At 39.5% G+C, this 16348-nt stretch overlaps 1 protein-coding gene across 1 annotated transcript in view; it reads left to right on the forward strand.

Annotated features, from left to right (window-relative positions):
- CPA6 (carboxypeptidase A6) overlaps positions 1–16348 on the forward strand; it is an 84552-nt gene that overhangs the window by 37860 nt on the left and 30344 nt on the right. The window contains exons 5-6 of the mRNA XM_062568536.1: positions 2088–2163; positions 15786–15910. Of these exons, the coding sequence (XP_062424520.1) occupies positions 2088–2163; positions 15786–15910 (201 nt within the window). The remainder of the gene's footprint in view (positions 1–2087; positions 2164–15785; positions 15911–16348) is intronic.

Below are 16348 nucleotides of genomic sequence, written 5' to 3' on the forward strand. Positions count from 1 at the left end.
TATTAATTCAAGACCATACCTAAATGATATCAGATCCTTCTAAATTCTTAGTTCAACTGTTGAACACATACTTAGCTTCAGAAAAAGCTGCTCTTTATATGTCCATTGTTCCAATCCTTCCAGAAACCTCCAATGAATCTTTATTAGTTATATTATTTCAATGTGTCCTGGGCTATTGTTACCTCTATTTTCCAATTTGTTTGTTAATAGCAATTTAATACTCTGAAAGAAAGGAGTAATGGGAAAGAATTTTCTTGTTTTATGCATGATAAATTAAAAACATCTATTTTCCTTGAGAAGATGAAATAGTTGTAATACTCCAAGGAGCACATGTGAAACTTCCTGTGCAGGAGGTTAAATTTGTCTCAGAAATGTAGTAATTTCCACATACATTTTATTATAGCAGCCAAATTATAACAGACATGCTTTCGGAAATCTTCCTTTTTAAGCATAAACTACTTGTCAATTAACATCAACAGAAGCCAAGCAAAACTGACTGAGATGCATTTCTCTGGGTACATCAATGTTATTGCAGCCACATTTCTAGTTTAGCTTGACAAAAATGTGTAAAGTCTGTGAAGCCTTAAAGAGTATCAGAGTGTGGGACTTCTGTACAGGAAAAGCTCAGCCGGGATGAGAACCAAAACTGAAGCACTCAGGCAGAAGGTAGGAGCAGAGGCTATCCCGAGAGCACAGCTGGTAAATGGGAAGAAAAGACAGACAGAAGAGGAATGGGAAAAGGGGAAAGGACTTCTAAAAGAGCCAAGGGTATAAGCAGCGTCAGAATTGTCTCTTCATCAGTCTTACCAAACTCGAGAACTAAAGCATTCTTATGAACCATTTACTGACAATGTAAGTAGTGAATATTTACCTGTGTATGCATTAAGGATTCATGTAACAGAGACTAGTCTTACCAGAGTTGCTGCAGCAGTACCCAAAGGCCAGAGCTGGCACCTATTTGCCAAAAACCGCAGCAGCTCAGGAGCCTTCCTTGGACAGTGAGGCAGCAAGGGGGCACTCGCCAGCGCCCGCTTCTATCAGCCATATAGCTTCTAAGCAGACTCCGAAACTCTGGGAATGTAAGCGAGTTCACAGTGTATTTTAGGGACAATCTTCCTCCCAGCGTCAAAGGAAACTGTACTGCATAAAATTCCCAAATATGGAGGAGACTGGAGATATAGAAGGTTTTAAAAAGGAGGTTCTTCTCTGGGACAGAACTGTAAAAATAATGGTGCGTATGACCTCCAGGCGCTTTTGGAAGAGGAGACATACTGATTATAAAGAGTGCAAAGTCAAAAACTCAAAAGGTAGGAAACTGCCAGAATTAACACTGGCCATGCAAATTTAATTCAGCCCTCTTGTGGATGGATTAGGATGATGTTTTAGTTACCTGATCACACCATGTATTTTCTGTGGTCTCTAGCCTCACATGGAGTATGAGATGGATGGTGCACACTGCATGTACAGCTATTCAGCTTCTTGTTTCCTGTTCAGAAATGCCTATTCATTGAGATCTGCTAAAAAAAAGTTCAGAAAATGAACTGCTGTAATCTAGAATCTTCTGAGCATATATGAACAGCTAATTATTTGGCAAAATTTGTGCAAGCTGTAATGGATAAAGCAAAAGGCATACCCTGAATATGAAGGCCACCTTTCCTCTAAAGTCCTCTCTTTAAGGCATTACAGGACTAGACTCTTCAGTCTATTACAGTTTTTAAAAAGACAAAACCAATTTATTTTATTTAATTTATTCTCAGATAATCTCTTTTTTCGAAAAAAAATTTTTTTATCTGAAGCAGAATTTCAGAATGGATGGTGTTGGCATGAATGGTTTAAGATGGAAGTAACTAATAAAAGTATTTACATAGAAATCAGGATGGGGGGGCCTTTAAAGAGTGAAATCAAATCACTTCTACGAAAGCCCACAGTCCAGGGAGAGCAAGTCTGGAAGCAGATCTCCAGTTCACCTGACATTTTGGTGATGTTGAGAAAGTGCACAATTACAACAGATACCTGAACCTATTTACTGTTGCACTGTGTTGCTGCAAGGATCCTTAAAATGTCAATTCAATGTCTGTTTTTGGCAGTGATAAAGTCATACGGATTGTTCCTGACAGTGAGAGGGAAACGCAGATCCTGAAGGCTGTATTTGACAGACTTATGGTGAGTCTCTTTTTTTTTAATCTTCTTCTGTCCTTTGCTGAAGACTGAAGTGGGTTAACTGACATGCCTTTCATTTTCCGTTTTACTTCAAGCTATTTTATGCTCTGGAAAACAGCCTTTGCCCATTAAATTCCTAATTTCCCAATAACATAGCAGAGGAATTAGATTCATCATGCCTGGCAATTTTAAGAGGGAACAGTTATAGCCTGAAAGTGATATGGGTGCCACACTTGCAGATTTAATTTTTTTGCTCTTCCATTGCTTGCTAGCATACCTAGTTGCATCCTGCATTATCCAGCTGATGGGTTTATTTAAAATCCTGAGTGCAAATCAAGGTGCAAACATAGGCAGAAAGAGGAAGAACCAAGAGACCTTAGTTTGAGACTCTCTCTGAACAGAGTAACTTTCTTGAGACAGCTATGAGACTTACTAGCACACTGTGAAACTTAGTTCCCTGGCCTTTTCCTGTAGTTATAAATAAAAAGCAGTAGAGCAGGAATTTCTCCTGATCCTACCTGGTGCCACTGTAGTAGTACAGCACAAGAGCACCCTGCAGCGCACAGCTAAGGAAGGCACAGGGGCTCTTTCACAGCAGTGTGGCCTATTATCACAGATGGGAACAGAGAGTACTTGTAACCCAGGCCCCTGTAGCAGCATGGAAAGGAACGTACTACGCACTTCCGCCGACTTCAGGGAAGGACAAACCTTATTAATAGTCTCCAGAATATAACCTAATCAAAGCAGAACCAGAAAAGTAACAATCTGGCAACTATGTTGAGTTTGTTCTTCCAGTAGAACTTGAGTCTCAAATTCTGCTTATTCAACTGTGTTAGCTCATGATCTGCTTGAACCTGGTGGAAGACAATCGATTTCTCCCTGGAGCAAAACTTGACCTAAGAAATTAAAGAAGGTAAAGCGACACAGGCAAAACAGGCTGAAGTCATCTGGCACAGTGAATCCTCATGTTAAACTGATAAAAGCTGTCTGGCCATAGACAAAGGGACACTTTTGCAGTCCTGGAATACACAATTTTATATCACAGCAGAATGCCAGTGGTACCAGAATGTTGGGAGCACACACAAAACTGTGCTGTTCACTGCCATCAACTTTCATCAAATTATTGTGTAGTCTGGGATGAATCTTTCAGTCTCTTCTGTTGAAACCTCATGTGAATGATTGTATTTCACTCTGACAGAAAAAATGAAGGAATATATTTCAATTGCTAACATCTGGGGTATAAGCAGATTAGATCTGAATCTACATACCAAATCAAACAAAGTGGAGATCTTAGAAGAGCTCTTGCACTTTCACAAAAACAATTCAATCTTTTGGTTATGTTGAAATTTTCTTGCTAGCATTTTTTAAGAAAGTAGACAGCACTACTTTAGGTGCCTCATCTCAAGACTGCTTTCTGCTGAGAATATGCCAGCAGTCAAGACATAGGTGCCTTACTAACTTTAAGTAGGAAGACTGAGGCTCTCACCATAGCCTCTCCATTTCTTACTGATGTGTTTAGATAGTTCCCCACTCAGGATGCTAGTTTTTGTGAATCTCTTTCTTAAGACATTCAGCCTCTGCATATGTTGCATGAGGAATCTCAGTGTTCAACAGATGCTGTATCTGAACACTATGTATTATAGTGCTTTTCATTATAGTGCCTAAATCTTCTGAAAAATACTGTTGTGCATTTCTGCAGTACTTATTAAAATCTCAGTGAGATTTTGGGCCTTACTCACAACTGTGAAACTTAAAGTAATACTCAGAAAAGAATAATTATTTTACTCACAATTAGGGGAAGAATCTAACCATAAATCCAAGAAATACACATGGAAGCTGGTTTTTGCATTAATTTCTTCCCTTTGGATGCTGGAACATAGAGAGTGAGCACATGTGTTTTTCCCCTTCTCCTCATATTGCAAACCCTGCAAAGCAAAAGAGTTACTCACCTTTCTGAAACTGTTTCTCATTACAGAGCTCCCTTAGGCTTCTAGAAAGAGATTCCTTCACCCACTTCCATCAAAGTGGGAGCAGTAGAAATTTGAATAAATAACTGCATGCTCTGACTCTGAGGGTGGGATAATAAAATTTTGGCAAAGTGCATTGGAATCTAGCTAGTTAATTGGATTGATTGATTTTGATGAGGTAATGAGCTGAGGCGGTTGAAAGGAAGACTAAAGAAAACAGAAAAGTATCAACACTCGGTTTCATGAAAACAGGGTGAGTTTGGCTGCTTTTCAGATCTTGGGACTATTTCATCCGCAGCTGCTTCATTGACCATCTGCATGGCATCAGAGAGAAAGATTCATCCCAAGCCATGAATACATGTAACTTTAATTCTTCATTGTCTTTTCCAGAAAAAAAGGCCCAAAGTTTTCCACTTATGTAGGGTCACTTTTTAGAAGTGACAGGCACTCACTGTGTCAGCAGAAATCTGCAGTGGCCGCAAGTCGTCTGTCCCTCGGAAGAACCATGCATTTAGAGTTCTGCAACTTTTTATGTCCTTATGTTGCTCTCCCCTGTTCCCTGCCTCCTGCACACATGAAGGTTTCCACAGTGCAGAGTTCACTGACAATGGACTTAGGGTCCATTTTATAAACATGAGTCTTTAAACACTATGCTGATAATTGCTCAGGAGAAAATGTAAGACAGTTTGCAAACAAAAATTATAATGCAAAATAGGTACAAGCAATGTATTGATACTGTCACTGTCTTAAGATAGGTTGCCTGACAAACAACAGAGATATGAACAGGGTAGTAATACACGAATTACTATTACTGTGAGTACTGGCTTTTGGATTTTTACATTTTAGAGGCAGAGAATCAGAAGACATGTCTTCTTTGAAATCTTTGATTTAGATGGCAAATTAATAGCAACCTATCATATTACTCACATACTCTGTTCCTCAAGAGAAAACAGAATCCTTTCAAGATATAGCAGATCTGCATCTAAATAACTATCAAATAGCAAGAAATTTACTTTTTTTCCATAAAGTATTTTGGGATTAACTGCAAGAATCGTAATGCTTTCTTTAAAGCTGTCAAAAGATGGCAACTAAACCTAGATTTTGATATGGTCTAGTGCTATTGTCTGTCATTGTCAGGATTAGAAGAAAAGTCAGTGAAAACAAAAGGTAGGCCACAGGGTGTCTGGGGCTAGATTCTGCACAAACAGGTCATATGCTTGTTCCAGGATTCCCTTGTGTAGAACAGACTGTCTACCTGCTGCTTGTTACTGGGGTGTGATGTACAGAAAGGAAGAGGCAGGTCATGCAGAACCACAGTGGTAATCTGTGGTAGAGCTGGGACGTGGGGGTCCATCCCTCCCAAACGCTGGAACAGCAGTGCAACTATTAGATCATTCCCCCAAATCTGTAACCTTCCTTCTTCAGATCTTCACAGAGAGGCATTAAACAGCAGAAACAGCACACCCTGAGTACAGCGTGCTTTGCAAGCTCTGGTGACCAGACTGCTGTAATTACCATTGGATTGCTTGTCATCTGCTTTCTGGGCTGGCAAAGGGTCTTCCCCTCTGCCAAATCCCCTCTGTCTCTGTCTCCCCTACTTGCTGTATTGGTGGAGCTTTACTGTCCTTCAGCTTCTCACTAAAGTGTTTTGTGTTTATTCCAGCCATTTCTTTCTGCCTTTAAAATCTTCACTTGTAAGGTAGTGTCACTTAGCATTTGCCTCTGTCCTGGCTTTCATAATCCAGAGAATTAAAAGGAAAACTTACCTTTGTCCTGCCAAATGAATGTATCCTACTGCAGGCTTTTAGCATGAAGGAGTCGAAGAAAATCTAATTATCCCATTGTAGAGCAATGTCTTCCTGTGTCAGACAGAGTAAAAAAATGCAAAATTATCCCCTTCTTATAGCCCTCTGTTTTGGAAAAAGAGAAGACAATCAGGAAGAAAATTAACATTCACTAGAAAGAGTGGTAATGTATCTTTCTATTTATTTTATCTGCCTGTTTCTTAGTAATAATTTGTACCACTGATTTTTCCTAAGTAGAAAGTAGATACCATCATTTAAAGTCTGCTCTATTTTTCTTCTTTTCATGGCCTGCTGAACTATAGAGATCTCTTCTACTTCTAAGGGCACTTTTTTTATAGGTAGTAACATTAAGTGAATTCCTTGCTGGCAGATTAGCTTAAGGAAAACACATGCCAGATAACATTTCAAAAATTACCTACATAGGAAGGTAGGGGGAAAGTAACAAGATTTCAAAGATTACCTACATAGGAGAGTAGGGGGAAAGTACTAGTCTGCCACAGATTTGTAGATTTAAACTAGCTGTTGTTTGCCTCAATTGATTTGGGGAAAATAAACAAACCTCAGGGAAGTGGGAAAAGAAGGGGAAAGCTTGCCTTTTGCCATTCTGAAGGCAGTGCCGCAGGCTGCAGGTTTCATCACTTTATATGCCCTTGCTAATTAACCTGAGCAGGAATGCCAGTCTAGCCGCAGTGTGTCTACAAAGCTCACTCAAGAAGCTGGATGAACTCCTCAGCACTTTAGTCCACGAGGAAACCTTTTGATCTCAATGAAGACTGCTCTGCTATCAATACCTGAGCTGTAAGGCTAACTCATACATATTGGCAGAAGATGGAGTTACTTCAGACATTTTAAACTTAGTAGCTAAAGCTCCTTAGGACAGATATCTGCTTTTTTGAAAAAAAAATCCTAAACTAAACCCTTAAACCTGCCTGTAGCATGGAGACTCTGCTACAATACGAATGCCATTGTCTTTACTGAGTGAATAATGCGTAATGAATCTTTCATTCCACACATTTAACTTTTGGTTCATGAATTACTCAAAGGCAATTCCCATTAGTCATAATCACTTGCTGAATAATTTCCACAGATTAGTTTTGGCCTATAGCTTCATTGCCAACAGTTCTTTGTTATTAATCATTATTATAAATCGATGCCTTCATTGGCCAGTTCGATTAACTTGCAGGCTACACGGTGTTGCTTTTTTCTCTGATGAGATGAACATAACTCATAGAACTGGACTGCCAGTAAAAATAGCCAGCCTTGGAAGTAAATGTTTTCTGCTGGGAGTTCTGTAAAGCAGCTCAAACTTGCATATGTTCAACCAGTAAGTTCATTCACAGTAACTGAGCAAAAAGGAAACCTGAAGGTGTTGGCCTGTGTTTGCCACCATCTTAGCTTGCAAAGCCACAGGAGGTAGCTTAGCCTCAGCTGCTGTCTCCTGCCGCACGGGCAGGCTCCCCAGCACTCCCACTCCAGAGCCCTCTTGGGCTCAGCTCCACGGTACAGCCAGCTCTTCAGAGCACGCTCTCTGAGAGCTCTTACTCTCCGTGCGCTGCCACATCTGCAACTGTTGCTTAGGAAGGAGTCGACAATCCGTGCCCGAGGCTGTAAGAAGTGAGGCTATGGGGAACAGAAAGACATGCTCTCTTTCGAGGCAGGAGATCCCAGATCCTGCTTCTCACTAAGTGGCAAAGGCAGAGGCAGCCAGAAGCCATTGCCTTGCACAGGGTCAACATGCCAGCAGTCAGCAGCATCTCCTGTCTTAGATACCTATGAGGGGGATATGATAGGGGTAAGTGAAGGTGAAGCTCCTCCTCCAGCTTTCATGTAAGATGGCAAGAACGTTGCATTGTGGTGTTAAGACTTGTTCACAAATGGTTGGTTGTTACAGATTAAGACGCAGTAGTCTTTTAACAATTCAAGTGCAGACTCATGGAGTTATTTAAATTTTATTTCTCGCTACTGATCACTGTCACAATTTCTATAGTGACTGCTGCTCTGATGGAATCATAGGCACCAAATATTATCTCTTTTTATGATCATAATACAAATTTTATTTACAGCTGAATGGGTAAACCCACAGATACTGTCTTCAGGTTCACTGTTTGCACAACTGGTCATTTGCAAATTGTGACAGTGATCAATTAACAAAAGAGAAATAATATTTATAAGAGTACTGAAGTGATCTGAATATTGCAGAGCTACATATTACCTGTCCCCCAGGGGCTCCTCTTGTCCATCCATTGCCCCTCTATCTCATATGCCTCTCAAATGATTGTCTGTTGCATCTTACTCTTTCTTGTTTAGAAGACATTTTGAGGAGTCTATTACTGATTTATGAGCCCTTTCATATTTTAATTCTTTTGAATTGACTGACAGAAGCAAATATCACATTCCAAAATGCTTTGGAAAGAACCTAAGATTTGTTTGGATTCCTCAGACACACTTTCATCATCTTTGGAATTTATTTTTGTAGGCATTATGTGTGAAGTGCTACTTCACTTGAGCCTCAACTCAAATTCTATTCCATCAGTGCTCCACAAGCATTTTTATCACATATATTGGACTTGACTCAGGGCTGTTTGTATAGGTAGCAAGGAAGCTACTGCTCTGTGAACATTCCTGACATAATAGAATTAGACCACTCAGCCTCAGCAGCTTTTACTAAAGAAATTCCTGGGCAGAGCCAGACACTTTTGTAACTTTGAGAGAGGCAAGCCTAGCAGACCTTGAAGCTACCTCTCTGTTCACTTTGGTTTGTTTTCTAGCCTCTACAGCATCTGTTTATCTATTGTCATCCCTGAATTGATCTTGTCATTGCAGTTCAGGGAGTCAGAAAGTCCATTTAGGGAAAAAGGATCAGTTGGCTATAAATCTGGTAGTTTACAGCTCCAAAAGCAACTGCTGAAAAAGGCTTCAGAAGACAAAAGACCATCTGAAAATGCAATAGGAAAGCCTGTCAGCCTAAGTGAAGCTATTCCTAGTTTGCAGAAGGAAAGAGTTAGCTTAGTAGCGAGGGCTGTGTGCATTTTACTTAGCACATATAGTAAACATCTTTATGGCTAGATGCTTTATTCATTAGTCCAGATTTTTTCTCTAACTTATACAATAGGTCAAGTTAGACATGCACAGAAAGTTGCAGGTACAGAAGGAACATCATGTGACAGCAAAGTTACACATTAATATATCAAAATAAGCCTCAATAAAGCCACTTGCCAGGCTCAGAAAGAAAATGTCGTTCCAGGAAAACTTTAGTAGGAAAATGCAAGGTGAACAAGAGAGCCCAAGTATAGTGGGTGTATTGTTTTTTTAAGATGCAGAGAGAACGGACTGTCAGAATTGGGAGCAATCTGCTCCCTCTTAAAGTGGGAAGGGCGCCTGAGTCTGAGCTTAATGAAGTGCTCAGCACAGCTCATGTTATTTCTATGGAAGCAGGATCAGGCCCATGGCTCCTGATTCCTGCATTCCAGTGCATAGGTCCTGCATTCGAGTGCGGCAACAACTACAAAATGAATCAAGCCATAAATAGTTTAATATGAAACAAAATTGGGTTTTGGTTGGGTTTTTTATGGGTTGTTAAAGACTGTTTCACATCTTTCCAGTACACTTAGCTTAGTGGCGTCTGTACTTTGCAAGAATGGCTATTCAATTACCATATAATTGTGTCTTGAGTTTTCAGTCAGCAGCTCTCCTGAGGAATAGTCTCTGAGTTCTTTTCTGCAGTGTAGAGCCCTGTCTAAAATTACCCCATTGTAGGTACAGTGGCAAGATCATTACTTTGTTACAGCTTCACAAAGATCGGCAGGACTTGAAACCTGAAGCTGCATGCTGTTCACATTCTCTTACAGCCCATATGCTATCCAGCAAATCAGTCCCCTTTTATTGGCACAATTATTTTTACCAGCCTCACTGAAAAGCAAATAAATACTGAAAGGGTAGAGCCAATTAAATGTCTAGAGTGCTAAATCAGAAACTTAAATTACTTTGCACTAGCCGCTAGGACTACCTTGCAAGTCCTTCCAGAAAGCCCAGGAAAACCCACACATACTGGTGACTGGACCTTTTCCCTGCACATAAGGGTAAGATTTGCAATTAGGACTGTCCATTAAGTTCCTCAATTGACATGGCAGGTGCTGAGGAAATCAATATAAAGCCCTAATCTTGAAAACATTTGCAGGAGTGAATTCATTCATTACAAAGAAGTAGTTCAATGGCTTTGAGGTGAACTGCAGCAGAGCAATAATTAATTATCCAGCAGTGTCAGAGTCAATAGCACTAATGCTGCTATTTTTTTCTGCCGTATACTCCGTGACTTTCACGTTCAGGCTTTCTAGTTTATCTTCTTCACCTAAAACTTCGCTGAAAACAGAAAATAGTTGCGTGTATAAACTGAAAGTAGTGAGATGTTCTACATGTGCTTGAGACAGGGTCTCAGATGGACTAAAGAAACTGCTGTTACCAGCCACCTAACATATATAGTATTTTCAAAGAAAGCAGTACATTGTAGTTTCTGTGAGAGGTAATGATAGGTCTTTGTCTATTCACTTTGATAGCTGCTGCTATATGTATACAAGTTCAAATATAATAAAAGACTTACCTTTTTTTTCTATGTAAGAAAGCACAGAAGTAATTATCTGTTGAGATTCCCATCTCAGAAATAAACATATGTATTGCCCCACTATTCATTCTTTGCAACTGTACCACGAGAAACCTAAAATGGCATCCTGCTGTGCACGACGTGTGTGCATGCGAGGGGTGTTTATGTGTATACACGTATACATCTGTATTTCTTTTATGTTATGTGAGGAAACCTTTGATAATCAAACCTCTGACAATATTAGCGAGAGCAGAATAGTTTCTACTTCTTCTAGTCTCTGTGTTCTACTATCAGATTTCTAACTGAAAACGTACCTAATGGGTTTCAGCACTGTTGAGAGCGTTTATTTGTCTATATGTGAGTATATATATGCGTAAATGCAAAACCCACATATCCTGACAGAGCACACGACATCCTGATAGAGCCCATGAAAAAGGAGCATTACTATTGCCTTACTGACTGTAAATTCCAGGCCGTTTCAACCTATGGCATCATAAAAATAACTATATTCTGAACTTTACAGTGAACAACATTTCTCAAAGGAATAAAGAAATAGATTCCATGTTCATAGTGATGTTAAGATAAGGCCTACTTTTGCACATGTATTGCTGAATGCAACTCGATAAATATAAAAGCTGGAATTGCTAGGTAATAAAAGCATAACAAAATTACTATCTATATGTAGTATAGCATGGATAAATCACATAAACAATTTTTTCTGGACACAAGGTGTAAATTATGGCAGAGTTCTCATAGTTAGTTTCAATGAGAAGCATCAATAAGCTCTTTGATCTGTAATGATCTCACACCTGATGAGTGCTAAGCCTCTTCCTTTCAGTCTAAATGGAAGGAGCAATTAAACACCCCTTTATGAAAGAGTATTGAGGAACAACTGGAGGCTATTGCCAAAGCAAATGACTTTAATTACAAAGCATGAGCCAAAGACTAAGCCCTGTGCTTTGAAGAAGCTGGAGACTTTTTGCAATGATTTGATGGGAAAAAATAGGAATGTAGAATGTGTGCAGTGGTGAGTGTGTCCTGAGGAAAGACAAGGAGAATTCTCCATTCTTGGGCTCTCTTTCTACAAGCACAGGACTAACTGCAGGAAAGCCTGGAACTAATGAAGAAAAAAATACCTGCTCTCATTTCTGCTTTGGCAGGGCAGCAGAGCTTTGTGTACGTCGTTTGTGATACGTAGGTTTACACCAAAAAAAAGTTTGTCTCATTGAAAAAATTATCTAGCATATTTTTAATTTTGGAAGAAATTCTGAATTCTCTTAACTCAGCACTCAGCTCTTCTTTTAATGTTTGTCCCTTTACCTTGTTTTTACTTTTCATAATACTGACTCAAAAGCTAGAAACAAGACTATTTAGGATAGGTCTGCAACAGTTTGGAAGCTATCCAAGTAAGAGCCGATACATTTATGCTCTTCAACTGTCTTCAACACCTCAGGTTAAAGAGGAACTACTTAAAAGGAAACTCAAAGATTATTGGCTTTCCTAAGCACAGGTAGAACCCCAATGACTTTTCTGGGACCAGAGAGATTTAGAAAAGAACATTGTGCTAGGCTACTTCCTATATAGTAATGATTAATAATCTTTTGTGTTTTCTTTGTTAAGTGATGCAATAATGTGTTTAAATCCTCTGTGAAAAGGTAACTCTCTGTATGCTTTTACTTACCATCTCTTCTCATGGATAGTGAGTCAAGATGCTCATGCCTCAAGTGAGGTTATAGGAAAGAGCATTTGCTGGGCATCTCTGGAGTCACAACTGACCCCAGGAACAGGTACCTGGACTCACACCTAAGTGCAGCAGCACATGCCAACTGGTCTCCAGGTCCCAAGTTTGAACCTGCTGAAAAATGCCATCTTACTGTCCAGAGGCTTAAAACAGCCCAAGACTCTCTAAAGGCAACTTGGTAGATGACAGACAGGAAGTTTTAGCAGCTTCTTGCATGCCTATTTTACCTTGTAAAGGAAACAGTTCAGTTAAGCACAGTAAAAGGAGACAAGAATATTTAGATGTGCAGATGTACTTTAAAGCATAACTGTTTTCCTTTAGGGTCAAGATACAAGACAAATTTTGAGGTACAAAACTGTGGCTGTGTGTTCAGGGAGTTCTGTACGCTTTCTGTGTCTGTTTCTTTGAAGCTGGGGAATCTTCCCGCAACCAGAAAATCCAGCCACTCACACGACAAATAAATGTCTTTTGGCACTGAAATATATACTGTTCCAAATACTACACAACCATATACTTAAGGTATACAACCCTGCCCCATCACAAATGAGAATAGGAGAACAATTAATATCACTACCCCTTGCTAGCCAGTGGAGCACAGTATGGAAATCCTAGCTTGACATGACATGACATGACATGACATGACATGATGCTTGCCGTGACATGACATGATGCTTACCAGACAAATGATGCAGAAAGAAAAGTACTGACTGCAGTGGAGCCCTTAGTATCTATGGGAGATGCAGTGATAAGCCCTACTAAAACTGACAGTGACTAAAGCATTTTTCTCAGTCCAAACATGCCTGCTATGAAACCAGTCTTCTCTTTGGCTTATTTCATACACTGTCTCTGTGTCATACCAAGAACAAGTTGAAAGCTGTGATGTAAATAAGATGTCTGTTGAAGAAATGTGTTTCTTATATGCTTTATAAACCAAAATCAAGTCAGCAATTCAAGAGGTGCATTGAACAGCACTCTCTTGGATGAACATTGAATCCTTTGCTTACATTACAAAGAAAAGAAGCAGGAGTCAGCTGAGACCAAAATTCCCAAATAGGAAACTGAATTGGAGTGATTTGCATTCTAAAATGGGAATTTTTTTAGTCTCACTACCAGGACAACGCCGGTAGTGCTATATTGCATTTTCATGAACATTGGATACCAGTATACAATAGACCACTGAATTCATAAAATAAAGGAAAATTGGTTTGATATTTATTCCCTTGATACTCTTTTGCTAGGGACAATTAGAATAACTTTAAAAAGAAAAAACTCTGGGATGTAGTAACCAACAGTGTGCAATTGGTTAGCTTAGAGACTTCACAATGATGGAAAAAATTCCTAGAAGGAATACTGAGTGTCTATCAAGAACAAAGATAAGTTTCAAGTATATCTCAATAGTAGATTTTTTCTTCCTTTTTGTAACTCTTATTTCCAGTTTTGTTTGCATAAATATTGCAATTGTCCAGGATATTCTTCACTTGCTCCTAGCTTGTGTATAACAATTTGTTTTAATTGTTACAAAGACAGTTCAAGCTAAGTTGGTTGTTAGTCTAAGGGCAATGAGTCTACTCTCTGTGGAGTGTGTTTTTATGGATAAATCTTATAAATCAAATGCACATTTCCAGTTAGACATGAGTGAGATCAACCATGTTGAATAAGGGCGAGGTTTCACTGGATGACTTTAATTAAAAATTAGGAAGATAAACTAGCAAACATAAGGTGTTAGCATAGCAAGATAATCTTTATTTATAAGCTGCATTTAACACCATTTCATTCATGAGTTCAGTTTGTACTGACCATCTGCCAGAGCTGCTGTCAGCTTCACAAGTCTTCTGAACTTTGCCAGTCCTGGTGTTAGACTTCAAAAGAAACTGCACCCGCCCACCGCTATCACACCGATCCATAGACCATATTGTAGCAGCATGAAGCAGAAAGTGCTTTTGGCAGGAATGGAAGAGACGATCTCTGCATTTCACTTTCTCATTCAAAGGTAGCAGACATTTAGCTGGATTAACTGGACTCAAGTCACTACTGCCTAAAGAAGCAGCTGCAGGTTCAGTATCAGAGACCTTCTTAAAAATCAGAATTTTGTTACTCAGAACCATTTGAGAAACAGTCAGAACAAAACCCTCTGTTGCAGAGTTCAAGCCTCTCTTCTCAATCAAGGTTCATAGCGAGATCAGATGAAATGCTTTACATATTTCAAAGTAGTTTGTATCGCACAGAAAAACAAGCTTTTAAAGGAGCTTCTAAAATTAAATTATAGAAACCTTCCTTGAAACCTGAAAAGCAAGTAAAACATGGACAGTTAGCTGTATCTGTGACTTCTGTCAATGCAGTCTATTACAGCTGAAGGCAGCAAACTTTGAGGGATGTTTATCATGGATTATTTACTTTGAAAATTCTCTTCAATAAATGGAGGGACATACTAGTCCCTACTAAATTTTCCCCTTTATATTTAGCCTGCAGACTTACTAATTTCTAAGGCTTGTAGATCTTGACACATGTATTTGTCATATTGACACAGAGGTTTTTACTCACATTGCTTTCCGTAGACTCCCATGACTACCCAGCAAGCCTGGGAAGAGGTTTCTTAACTTGTGTTCCTTCCACTGGATTCACAGTGGCTGAGTAGGAGTTGTTCACACCTCTGTTTAAGTCTGTGCATCTGTTCTTGGCACATCAGAACAGTTAACAGACCATTTTGTGACAGGTGCAGAATACCCTGAGTTTCAAATCTCTGTTTGCAGACTTTCTCACCTTTTTGAAAATCCATGCTGTGGGCTGAAATTTCCAAGAGTATTTCTAATTTGGCAATCAAAGAAAGTAAAGAAGCTTCCTTTAAGTATGCTCAGGTATAGATATCGCTTAATAGTTGTGCTATTGTTCAGTAAATATCATGTTGTTTGCAATATTGTAATTATTTGCTTATGTTAACTCTGTTGTTTTGTCATTTCATATAAAATTACTCATTAAATAATAGCTTTCTTTAAAGTATTGGTCACCTTCTGTTACTGACCTCTGATGCATTTCCTAAGTGCAAAACTTTGGGTGCATTTTGCAAACAATGCAAGTATATGCTACATTTTCTACCTCTTTTCAGTGTTCTTTCCTTTTATTGCCATACTGAAAATAGAAAATACCTTGTAAAATAAAAAAGACACATGGACTCCACAGAAGTTAAAATATAGAGAATGTATAGTATCCTTAGGAGCGGCATGGAGTTGGCATGGAGTTGGTATGAAGTCTTTCTTTTGAGTCATTTGAGGAGAGATATTCCTGGGACCATTGGTTCTTCCCATTGCTGGATCTCCCATGAGGATTATAGTAACCTGAATGCAGTTTTTCCGCAAAGCCAGTTCCATTCCCGTAGAGGATCAGTTCGGCCAGCCTAGTTTTTATTGTCTATACCATGCCCAGAGTGAATGCCTGCATAACTTCAAGCATGCCAATCTCCTGGATTTCCCCACCTACACTGAATACATATGAATTACAGGTTGGTTCCTGCACTACAGGTGGACCTGTGGCAGCCCAGCAGCACCTCGTACATCGCCCAAGGTACAGTCACCGACCTGCGAGTACCACACAACATGTCCCAAATTCTACTGCCATCACTCCAGCAGGCCAACATCCAGTACACGTAAGCTTGTGTTTCACTTTCTGTGCGTCACTCCAGAGATCTTGCCTCCAAGGCAGGTCTGTGTCTACCAAGCCAAGTGTGTTTGCAAATATGTTCCACTTAGCAACCAGAGTGGCTGAGAGCTAGACTTTCTCAAGAAAACGACCATTTTGATGGAAGAATGGAAAATCTCCCACAGGCAGGCAGTTTTAATTAGATGTCCCCCTTTGGAGTCAAAGTTAGTGTTTTCCATGTATATGAAATCACATCTTTTAAGAGCGGGATGGTAATTACTGTCACTAGCTCTACAGTCTGCTTTACCTCTCTGTATTTAACAGGAGCTGGATTTGTTTACACGCATGCTGTAAATGAGGAGGCAAGTGTCGTCATGAATTATAAAGGAATGTGCTGGAAGGAGTTGTTTTATAGCTTCCCATTTCTGGTGACCCTATATAAGTC

Source organism: Rhea pennata, chromosome 2 (genome assembly GCF_028389875.1).
Source record: "Rhea pennata isolate bPtePen1 chromosome 2, bPtePen1.pri, whole genome shotgun sequence".
Classification (NCBI taxonomy): domain Eukaryota; kingdom Metazoa; phylum Chordata; class Aves; order Rheiformes; family Rheidae; genus Rhea; species Rhea pennata.